The 12883-nt window shown below is 41.2% G+C and overlaps 1 protein-coding gene across 1 annotated transcript; it reads right to left on the minus strand.

Moving 5' to 3' along the window:
- Nucleotides 1-5285: 5285 nt before the first annotated feature.
- On the minus strand, nt 5286-6556 carry LOC120044247 (prolactin-releasing peptide receptor-like). Its single transcript, XM_038988853.1, has 2 exons — nt 6105-6556; nt 5286-5922 (listed from the first exon to the last, which is right to left on the minus strand). Exons 1-2 carry the CDS (start codon nt 6554-6556, stop codon nt 5286-5288), a joined length of 1089 nt encoding a protein of 362 aa, XP_038844781.1.
- Nucleotides 6557-12883: the final 6327 nt, after the last annotated feature.

The raw sequence follows: 12883 nt of genomic DNA on the forward strand, positions 1-12883 counted from the left end.
CTTTTATTTTTATTGGTGAGTCTGAGATATGGCTTTTTCTTTGCAACTCTGCCTAGAAGGCCAGCATCCCGGAGTCGCTCATAAAAATCCCCAGTATAAAAATACAGAAATCATCCCCGTATGATGTATTTTGCAGCATATGATACAAAGTGCAGCATCACGTGAAGCAAAATGCATCATACGGTGAACATTTCTATATTTTAAAAGTTACATATCTAGAAAAGTTGATTACTGACAAGTGAAACATTTTGGGACTATGTCAACAATGGACTAATTAATTAAATACCTAAATATAGTTTTTGGGTGGAGTTTTCCTTTAAGATATACATTTTTTCATTGGATCCACTGCATCCGCTGATGTGGCACTTCCGCATCTGCAGTGAAATGTGACAGAGCAAGAACAGAGTTTGTCAGACCATGAGACATCCTGAAAATTGGTCTTCCCACAAAATTGTCTGAAGCGTCCGAACGGTTGAGACTCTCATGAACATGATGGTGTTCTCCATTTTGCTCTACGACCCCCCACATTTGTCTTGGGACTCTGCCAACTTCAGTCTGAACAGTTTCGCTATACACTAATATGACCCCTTTTTGGAAAGGTGAGACTCTGTTTTGCTCTAGGACACCCACAGGCCTCACAAGACTCTGAAGGTCCCCTGGTACGAGTTTAAAAAATGAATGGAAGTACATATGTCGACCGTTAAGTGACAAAAATAAGGGGTTAAATACATGTAAAACAAAATAACGTGTTTCCTGATCTTTCTTATATCTCTCAGATATAGGACAGACATTTCAGAACAAACTTCATTTTGATAATATTTTTGGCACTAACGTTGTTCCATGTACTGAATTTGTTATTTAATGCATTTGTATGGGCTAATAGGAGTAAGGCATACAATTATTTTTCATTCATAATTTGTATTTATTTATTTTACACTTCAAGGTGTCTTAAAGTTCAAAATCAAATAGCTAAATGATCCTTGATAGGACTTTCTTAAAACAATTCCATATAGCTTAGTAGAACCCCGCTCCCCCGGCTGAGAAAGGGCTTAGTCTGTAGAGGGTTAATAAAAAAATATATAGACTCCTAGCTTTCACTTGAGGCCCAATTTGACATGCTCCTATGAACTTTTAGATGGATTGGCCCAATTGTTTCAGCTTTCTCTGTCAGATACAAACTAAGCTCTCAGCATGTTCATTAAGAGTTCTCGGAGTCCTCCAAGGATTTGACAAAGCGAGCCGCTGTCCTGTTGGAGCTGGTTGCAGATGCCTAGCTGGTGACCGGCCACCAAGCTATCCCCATCCTCACAGCCTCCATCTTTCTGGCCTGGCAGTCCCTGAAGCTCACCCAGATTCAGCTCAAATACACTCTGGCCAGGTTCTGCCAGATGGCCACGATCAGCAAGTCCTCCATAGCTCTGAAGCAGATGATGGAAGCTGTGCAAGCTGGGGCCAGGAGCTGCCCTGGCTGAGGGGGCTAACACGCTCTGCCTGTGATCCAGATGGTGGATGACATCCTGAACCATAGACTCACCCTACTGAGGAGGGACCTGAGCAGCCACGAGGACACCCTGGCCTCTGAGTCTGAACTCCCGCCCAGCTTAGAGGACTCCCTACCTGGGCGCCACACCAACACACCCTACCTGGAGGGGGTTGTTCCATCCCAGACCCCAGGACAGACACTTCAAGAACCATTTGTGGTGGAATCAGATGCAGAAAGCGCCCAGCAACAAGGAGATGTTGACTTGACATACAATGTTGTAATGGACTCAGCACAGCCAGCCCTCAGCACAGAACTGGGGAAAGAGGATTTTGTTTGAACAGCCTTCTGTGATGTACGCTAAGATAAGGAGGGTGCAGGTCCCGGTGGTGGAGGTGGCTGGTGATGAGGAGATCTTAGACAGTGAGGTTGATAGTTATATCCGTACTCCTCAGGAGGTCAGAGTGTCACGCCCTGGCCTTAGTTATCTTTGTTTTCTGTATTATTTTAGTTAGGTCAGGGTGTGACATGGGGGATGTTTGTGTGTATTTGTCTCATATTGGGTGTTTGTATTGTATTAGGGGGTTTTGGTAGAGTTTATGGGGTTGTGTTCAGTGTAGGTGTCTAGGTATGTCTATGGTTGCCTGAGTGGTTCTCAATCAGAGACAGCTGTCTTTCATTGTCTCTGATTGGGAGCCATATTTAAGGCAGCCATAGGCATTAGGCTGTTGTGGGTAATTGTCTATGTCTAAACGTTAGGAGCTTGTGTGTGCTAAACGCTTTCGTTTTGTAGCGTCACGGTTGTTTTGTTTAGTTTGTAAGTATTTCGTTTCGTGTTCATCTTCTTCATTAATAAATAGAGGATGTATTTATATCACGCTGCGCCTTGGTCCACTCCTTCACCTCAAGACGACCGTGACACAGAGACTGTACTGAGGCTAAGGAGGCATCGGTTTACTATGATGCAACATCAATTTGTTACCTAGTTGTGACTAAATATATATATATATTATAATTTGCATGGATATTGAATAATCTCTTGTTCATATACATTAGATCCACTGATTTCACATCACTCACCCACAGTGTTTAGGGCAGGCCTATATTTGTTTGATGGTGATTATGTCCTTAATTTCTTTGTTTGATTGAAAGATTGTTTTCAGATGGTAATTTTAATTGCATCTAATTGGATGCACGCACACCATAATGGTCTGCACTTCAAGCACAATAGGATATCTGGGCTTGATTTGCTGTTTGAAGTGGCCAAAAGGACGCCTCTGCTTTGCCTAGTTAGTGTCAATATTGTCACTGCACAGTAGAACAGACAGAATAGCCTAAATGTGTTTTTCCAAACAGTCAGTAGTGTTGGTTGTTAGGTGGTCTACAGCTGTTAACCTAAAATATATATATACTTTTTTTTGGCGGGGGGGAGTTTAGTTTGTACAGATGTTATGTGTTGGTCATCTAGATTTCAGCTCTCTATAGGCTGCGTTTACACAGGCAGACCAATTCTGATATTTTTCCCACTATTTGATCTTTTGACCAATCACATCAGATCTTTTCACATCAGAACTTTTTCAGGGCTGATCTGATTGATTAAAAGACCAATGAGTGAAAAATGATCAAAATTGGGTTTCCTGTGTAAACACAGCCTCAAAGTCATTGTTGCTTAATCCACATTGTTCTCAAGTGTGTTTGTTGCTCTCTATGGATTTTTTCGGATGCTATTGGGTGGTGTGAGGATTGTTATCGCATAGGCCTAACACATTAACAGAATATAAAATCCCTAATATGTGACCATGGCAACCATATGTGACCACAGCAACCTCAGATGGAATTTGTGGACAGTCATACAGATCACTGTTTACTTGTTGAAATAAAATATTAGTTTTTGTTTACTTGTTCTTGGATTAGTGCATTCTAGTTGTTCTCTAGTTACCTGCAGTCTTGCCTCTAAATATTCCATTTACTCCTTCTCAGTCTATTCATTATGATATTTACATCTACAAACTATGCCTAAAAACTAACATTGCATTTAAGTGATATAGCCTAATAAGTGTATATGAATCAGTCCTGTGTAAATATTGTTTTGTGATGTTATTTGATTTAATTAAGTTTTTAATGATTTAAGACATTTGCCATCTGTAATACATTAAGCTTATTAGCTTTTTTTTCAATCAGCAATTGGCCAATTCTCAGTGTTTGTTTATTCAGAATTTTACACATAATTGCATGCAATCACTTAAGGACAGACATTTTATATGGCATGACACAAACCACAGAAGGCCATTTATTAGGGATTCACAACAACTAAAGCAAGGCACCATGACGTTTCGCTAAATGTATTGAAAGTGGGGAAGGTTTTTTGTGGTTGGTCTAAAAAACCAATAAGAATCAACACCTCAGTTAAACTATAATGCAGTCATTAATGCAAGCATGCAGTGGGAAGCATGACCTCAGCAAATGCCTAACAAACACCTAATTACATTTGAGTTTTTTGTAATTTTATACCCTTTTTCTCTCTAAATTCGTGATATGCAACTCCACAATGGGCTAGGGGGAGGCAAAGGTCGAGTCATGCGTCCTCCGAAACATGACCCACCAAACCCGCGCTTCTTAACACCCGCTCACTTAACCCGGAAGCTAGTTGCACCAATGTGTCGGAGGAAACACCGTTCAACTGACGACCGTGGTCAGCCTGCAGGCGCCCGGCCGGCCACAAGGGGTCAATAGAGCGCAATGAGTAAAGCCCCCCCCCCGCCCCGTCCAAACCTTCCTCTAACCCGGACGACGCTTGGCTAATTGTACGCAGTCCTATGGGACTCCCGGTCGCGACCGGTTGTGACACAGCCTGGGATATAACCCCGGCTGTAGTGATGCCGCAATACCGCGATGCAGTGCCTTAGACCGCTGCGCCACTCGGTTAGCAAACAATTCTAAATGACTATTTTCAGAAGCGGTGTACGTTCCCCAGAGACAAAGATGGGTAACAGACTGATAAGACTGCAATAAAAATAGGGATGTAACCATGGGGGAACAAACACCACCTACTGTTTTATTAAGCATGTTTATTCACAGAGTGGAGACCGAGATTATATCTGTATTCATGTCATTAAGCATGTCATCCACTGCCAAACACCAGTCTGGGGACCAAACCTGCATTGACTATTTACATTGACATTTTAGTCATTTAGCAGACGCTCTCATCCAGAGCGACCTACAGTTAGTGCATTAATCTTAAGATAGCTAGGTGGGACAACTACTACCCTCTAACCTCAGCAGACAACTGTCCATCTGGAGTTATGGGGGATATCGCGTATGTAGAAGCAACTATTGTGTGACCAGTGCCTTGAAATTATCCACCAAACCTCTCATTTTTGGCAGATGAATCTCCTGCTTGCTGATGTTTCTTGGTGTTAAACATTGACTGTGGCTGTGCAAAATGGCCTTCAAAATAACATTTGTTTGGTGGTCCTGTCACCTCGGACTCCTCTTTCTCCCTCTCCTTCCCTCTCCTTTTATTCTTTCTCTTGCTTTTTTCTCTCTTGTGTTACCTTCATATTTTTGGCATTCAATCAGTTCATTCATTCTTTCCAGGCAATCACCTCATGCATGTTCAATTGATTTGTTCATCGAAAAATGACAAGGGAACCACCTAATATCTCTGTAATCAGCTGTAAGTCACAATTAACTCTTGTCATGTCCACATTAGGTCAATAGCAAATAATCAGAAAATTGGACCTACAACATGTTTACAGTGGTATCAGATATCTTCTGTCTCTTCTATCTCCTTGTCCCTGCACAGTCACAGGGCCACGCTGGCTGTAGCACAGTGGTTGGCAGGGATGCCGATGCGGCGGTGGCAGGTGAACATCTTCCTCAGCTCGGCGCGGAAGCGGTCGTGCAGCCAGGCGTACAGGAAGGGGTTACAGCAGGACGAGCTCATGGCACACAGATGGCACATTAGTTGGATGAGCAGGAAGTGGCGCTTGTTGATGAGGCGGATGTCGATGTCACGCAATACGTTGAACACGTGAATGGGCAGCCAGCACACCCCAAAGGCCGCCACAACCAGCGCAACCAGACGGAAGATCTTCCGCTTCCGGGCTCGCTGTGCCTCTGCCTGGTCCCGGGTCCGATGTCCCGGTGCCACACAGTTCCTCAGCTTGACAGAGATGCAGAGGTAGGAGACACAGACGGCAGAGAGTGGCAGGACGTAGGTAACCAGCAAGGTGCTATAGGCGTAGGCTAGCCTCTCCTTCTCTTGCCCCAGCCAGAACTCCTCACAGATGGTGAGGCCCTCCTCTCTGAATTCCACGTGGTAGGTGTGGGCCACAGCTGGAGCCACCAGACCACAGGACAGCAGCCAGATCCCTGACAGCACATAGGCACAGGTGGCCACCGAGGTGCGCTTCTTCAGAGGATGCACAGTGGCATAGTACCTGGCAGGGACACAGAGGGACAGTAATATTGATTTATTCATTGCTTTGAAAAACATTTTCATAAAGATCAATAATTACAATTATATTATTTTACATACTTTTTTTGTATTTCAGTTCATTTGAAACTATCCAGTCAAAACCGATGGGCTTTTTGTTATCTCAAGTCAGAGGGACCCACCCACCTGTCGACAGCAATGGCGGTGAGGGTGAAGACAGACACGTAAACTGTGACTGGCTGGATCAGGAACACCAGGTAGCACATAAACCTTCCAAACACCCAGCCACGGGGGTTGAAGGCATAGGCCAGGGTGAATGGTACACAGGTCACACACATCAGCATGTCTGAGAAGGCCAGATTCCCGATGAAGAAGTTGGAGACATTGTGCATCTTGCGGGTGCGGCAGATGACGTAGAGCAGCAAGTAGTTCCCCAACACACCCACCACCACCACCAGGGCGTAGCATGGGATAATGAGCAGCTTGAAGCTCTGCAGCAGAGCCACGTCTGCAAACAGGGAGCTGTGGTTGGCCAAGCTGTTCTGGACAGCCACCTCAAAGACTGAGTGCTCCTTAGTTGCCTCTTCGCCTACAGAGGGCAGCAGACCTCCAGTCCATCCAGTGCCACTGCCTTCCATACTGTAACCGATAAACTACACAGCAGTAGGGAAGCCCTGGGTACCAGCCACTTAGCAGCTTACCATGGAAGAGGCAAAGCACAGGGGTTGGGGAAGTTTTAGTGACAAACAATGAGAATAAAATGCTCATAACTGGAAAACAATGGCATTCAAACAAGTGAATGATGTAGATCCTAAATGATTGTACACTGAACAAAAATGTATAGGCAACATGTAAAGTGTTGGTCCCAGGTTTCATGAGCTGAAATAAAGGCCTGCGGCCTGTACAGGTATTAAAAAGTGCCACACGTTCAGATCTTTCATCACAAATAAAGAATAGACCATCAATAGATTAATTACATGTCAATCTAACAATGTAGTGCATCTACTGTCTTGTCCATACAGTTGTATTACGCTCAGACAACTACAGTTACGCATCAACGAGCAATGCAGTGCTATCTGAAGAAATTACTTAAAATCACCAGTGGCCAGACATTTTCATGGGCCTAATCATTCTGTGACTGATCTTAAGTTCGGTGCCATTGACCATGTTTGGTCAAGCCGCAGATGCCACAATACGGATGAGCGCCTACTCCAGTGGGAAGCAAGATGGATCTTCTACTTAAAAACTCTACACCCCAAAGGGCTTAATGAGGAATTGGACCTTGTATGTTTCCAGTAGTGTTGTCTACATGCACCAGCAGTCTCCCCCAGTATTTCATATCTATTGCTTCTGATATTGCTATGTAGCCCAGACTCTTGTCTCTTTCCAATTATATGTGACATTTGAATTGTCCATTTTTGATACTGTTCTATATATTCCTTGTTAATATGCATTGACTCCGGATTCACCAGTCTCTAATTAACTATCTGCTTGCACCTGTTGCACCTGTTACACACATCAGGTGTGTCTTCTTAAGTATGTGTCTTCTTAATTTGTTTGTACAGCACTGATGAAGGCATAAGACCAAAACGTATGCTCCTTCCTTTTTATTTGTTATATAGCTCCTTGCACTTTCACGTTTGTATTCTTTCGAGCATGTATTAAATTCATGATATTATTTTTGCATCTCGGACTCCTTGGGTTAATCCTCTTCACGGTTTTGAGTGAGAGTACTTTTTTAACTCTATAGATATTTTCACTCCCACGCGCCCGCTGACCTTTCATTCTCGCCTGAGCCTAAACCTCATACTGGCTTTCTACTGAAGTAAAAGATCCCAGAAATGTTCCATACACACAAAAATATTATTTCTCTCAAATTGTGTGCACAAATTTGTTACATCCCTGTTAGTGAGCATTTCTTATTTATCAAGATAATCCATCCACTTGACAGGTGAGGCATATGAAGAAGCTGATTAAAGAGCATGATCATTACACGTGCATCTTGTGCTGGGGACAATAAAAGGCCACTCTAATGTGCAGTTTTGTCGCACAACACAATGCCACAGATGCCATTCATCCGCCGCCATCACCTCATGTTTCAGCATGATAATGCACAGCCTTATGTTGCAAGGATCTGTACACAATTCCTGGAAGCTGAAAATGGCCCAGTTCTTCCATGGCCTGCATACTCACCAGACATGTCACCCATTGAGGATCGACAGGTACGACAGCATGTTCCAGTTCCCACAAATATCCAGCAACTTCGCACAGTCATTGAAGAGGAGTGGGACAGCCTTCCACAGGCCACAATCAACAGCCTGATCAACTCTATGTGAAGGAGATGTGTAGCGCTGCATGAGGCAAATGGTGGTCACACCAGAAACTGACTGGTTTTCTGATTCACTCCCCTACCTTTTTTTTAAGGTATCTGTGACCAACAGATGTATATCTGTATTCCCAGTTATGTGAAATCCATAGATTAGGGCCTAATGAATTTATGTCAATTGACTGATTTCCTTATGAACTGTAACTCAGTAAAATCTTTGAAATTGTTGCATGTTGTGTTTATATTTTTGTTCAGTGCACATGAGGTTGGTGGCATCTTAATGGGGGAGAATGGGCTTGTGGTAATATCTGGAGCAGAATAAGCAGAACAATATAAATATATGGCTTTCTCCTTTCCTTCGTTTCCTTAAATTTCTTCTATTCTGCATGAAAACTAATCATGCATGCAGCATGATTGGTTGAGGACTGCAATGAAGCCCATCAACAAAGTTGAAGCAATAATTTCAATAATTACTTCTGGTAATGTACATTTTATAAGACACAGTAATGATGGTTGTAATTAATCTTGGAATCCCTGTAAAATGTGTGTATGAATAGCGGACACATAATTTACAGGGAAAATGTCAAAGCTTTTACTATTTTTTGAAGGCTTTCATACAACAAAATAATTAATGAAATAACACATGATTATACAATAGTGAAGGTTTGGTAAAGGAAGGACAGTCACATTTTGAAATCCTTAGAAAGGAGATTAAATGACAAAATAAAGTCCTAGGCAAGACAACAAGCTTGATGGATTTCTCAAAGATGCCTGACAGACCCCCTTAAAAGAAAGTATCACCATGATTAGAGCTGGCACTATTATCGTATAATCGTGTAACCGACAATTATGGGAAATAACCATGAACTTTCTTGAACTCTCCTTTATTTTTTAAGTGTTCCACTCCGCTAGCCAGCACCTCGCCTAAATAGGTGTGCGTTTCTTTCGCCTTTAGATTATTCTGAGAGAAAAAAACCTGTCATAATAGTCTTAATAAATGTATTTTAGGGGGGGGGGTTAAACTTTATTTTTATGTAGATATAGTATATTCAATACCATTTTTTTGTTGTTGACATGAAGTGAGTAATGATGGTAATCATTTTACAGCAGAATGGCATGTTTTTTTATTGTTTTATTGAACCTTTATTTAACTAGGCAAGTCATTAAGAATTTTATTTTATTTACAATGACGGCTACCCGTTGGGAGGAGAAACTATTCATTTTCGAGACAGGGTGTGTCACCAAAGCTGTATTGTATACATTAGGTATATCATAGCTAATTTATAAGGATGCATTATGATGCATTTCAAGCAAAACATGTTTTATTATTATTACAATTATGATTAGAACTGTCAACATTTGCATCACACTTAGTCATTACCCTAAATTTCATAATTGTCACACCACTAACCGTGATTGGATACGAGTGTGACATTTGGTTTAATGGTTGAGTTTAATGGTTGTGGTTTTCTCCAAACTATTAGAAACTATTACAGTGGCCGTGGTTACAGTGACCATGGGCCAAAAGCCAAGTTTTCAGATGACCCCTGAGTAGTCACAACACAGACACAACCAATAGATCCATCAATATGGACATTACATTAATCAATCAGAACATATGTTTGTAGGCTTTCTACAGTATGCTAATTAAAGTAGATTCATTCTGTAGTGATTAATGAGAAAATATTCTAAACCCCTTCATAAATTTTCCTTTCATTTACTAAACGACTTGAAAAAAAAAGAATAATTCACTATCATGAATCCATTCCCATGCCAACTGTACCATATTTAAAAAGCTTAAGGGAAACAAGTTTTGAGGAGAGGTAGCTCTTGTGAAATGCATAGAATTTTCCACAAAACTGATGTAAAAATATTTTATAGTATAAATGCAGGGCCGGCCCTAGCCTTTTGGGGGCCCTAAGAGAGATTTGGTTGGGGGCCCCCCACCTCGCCGGCAAAACATTTTAGAAGACCCCCTCTTGACGGCATAGAGATAAGTATTATTAGTATACATTTGTTTTAACGTACATTTCCTGAAATTCTACAAATTTTGCCATGGGACATAGATAACATTTAACAATTTTACAACATATTTCATGGAATTCTACTAATTTTGCCTCAGGGCGGAGAGAAAAAACTTCAGTTTTACAGCATATTTCCTGAAATTCTACACATATTCCATGTTAATATGATATCTGAGTAAGAGTGACTAACACAATCAATGGGGACACCCTAGAAGTCAGGGCCCCTGGGCACGTGCCCTTCATGCCCGATCAGTAATTTCGGCCAGTTTAGATCTAAAAAAATGTTAGCTGACATGGGCTAATTGAGTGACTGTCAGTGACTTACATAAGAGGAAAACTGCTGATTCACAACCGCACCTTGTGTATTACACTATTCTAACAGTAAGTTGAGACCCCGACTGATTTCCTACATGTATTTATTCTATTTTTTTGGTCAGGGGCCCCCTAGCCTAAGAGGGGTCTCAACTCATGACCTCATGTCACCTATGCCCAGGGCTGGCCCTGTATAAGTGCATGCCTGGCTGCTCAAACAGCTGTAATCCCTCCCCCCAGCTTGAAATGGCCAGGGTTTTAAGACATCAAATATACAGTATCAGTCAAGGGTTTGGACACACTTACTCATTCAAGGGTTTTTCTATATTTTTACTATTTTCTACACTGTGGAATAATAGAGAAGCAATCAAAACTATGAAATAACACATATGGAATCATGTAGTACCAAAAAAGTGTTAAACAATATATAGTTTATATTTGAGATTCTTCAAAGTAGCCACCCTTTGCCTTGATGACAGCATTGCACACTCTTGGCATTCTGTCAACCAGCTCCACCTGGAATGTTTTTCAATGGTCTTGAAGGAGTTCCCACATATGCAGCACTCCATCACTCTTCTTCTTGGTCAAATAGCCCTTACACAGCCTGGAGGTGTGTTGGGTCATTGTCCTGTTTAAAATGAGTAGGTGTGTCCAAACTTTTGGCTGATACTGTACATAGAGCAGTGGATCCAATTAATATCTGAACTATCCCATCCCATGCAAGCTTACCACCACATGTAAGCCTTATTAACTTAGTGCCTCTGAACTTTAATGTAATTGCTGATAGTTCAGATTGCTGACATGCCTGCATGACCATCAATTTGATGTACAAGTACCTCTGGTTAATAAAATAAAAATAATGAGTGTTGTAAAATGATTCATAAATACCTTTAATATGATATGATGTAAATCTCCACATATCATTCAGTAGTTTGGATATGCAAAGTCAGTCACACTCAATATAAACTAGTTTATGGTAAGGATTGCGGCTGACTGGATAGATCAGTGATTGGAGGAGTAGAGAATGCAGACAGTCAGTCAGAAGCATTACACCCATTGTCCAAGCCAAGACAGACAATTTGACTTGGATGAAAGATGGATATGATTCTTTATGCTGACGATACAGATATCTTCAGAACATATCTGCAATGTTTAAAACCTGCATTCAATAGATCTGAACCCCAAAATATTATTCCAATGTTCAAATAAAGTAAGGTTTAATGAGAACTATTGTAGTTTATTATCTCCTTGCCTGTTAGTCATTGTAATTAAATTCAGATTGATTGTCTCCTGGGATATTCTTTCACATTTGCTAAATGTACAACTGTAGGATGAATGAAATAAAGGTTTAGACATGTATTCAATGTGGGATCTTGTTCTAATAAACATGTCAAACAGATGGTAGTTGTACTATTGTTATACTCCTATTACTACTACAACAACTTACTATACAGCTGTAAAGTAGCCTGCCAATAATAACCACAACAACAGTAGCCTAATATTCTGATTAATATCAACAACAAATCACTGGGGAAAAACACTTGATCAAACCCTTATTATAGTAAAGATAATAATGATAATTTATAATAGTAAATAATAACTGAACTCACCGTAAGTCTTACCTTGCTAATGAAGTAAAAACGAAAGCTGCAATTCTTCAAAAATTAAGGAAACAGATATATTTGATCAAAGACGTGGTACCTCAAGTGCAGTGATCAAAAGGTGAAGTGAACTCCTTGAAAGACAGAACGTTCGTCAAGTGCGCTCTCGACACACTCATATCCTGAAAAGTGTTGAGTATACTGTTGCTGATATGAAGCGGGAGAGAGCGCAAGAGAGAGAGAGAGGGAGAGAGACGGGCGGTTTATCTCCAAGTTAGTGGTGGAGATTTTATTTTCTCCAGTGTCAGACTCGATTATACATTTTATTATAGTTTTAGTAGGCCTACCTGTAATTGGCCGCCCATAGGCTATATAATACTAATATCAGTTGCCTGAAATCATCTGCACAACTTTCCCTGGCGGCAATTTATATTCAATTAAGCCAGGCGCAGAGCCGTCAGCAATACAATAAAAATATTCAACATGCTCATTGTAATCATGCCTTTGAGCAAACATTTCTACGGAACCATTCAGATTGTTTTTAGATAGTTTTGGGTAAAATAAAAACCTAAACCCTATTTGAGCACCGTCCACCGCACCGTGTACTTGAGAATATTTTGTGTTGGCCTATGTATGCGTGATATGATGATGATGCGTTGGATGTTGATGTAATGCCGCGTTCACGTGCTAGTCAGAACTAGG

The sequence above is a fragment of the Salvelinus namaycush genome, chromosome 3, assembly GCF_016432855.1.
Source record: "Salvelinus namaycush isolate Seneca chromosome 3, SaNama_1.0, whole genome shotgun sequence".
NCBI lineage: Eukaryota > Metazoa > Chordata > Actinopteri > Salmoniformes > Salmonidae > Salvelinus > Salvelinus namaycush.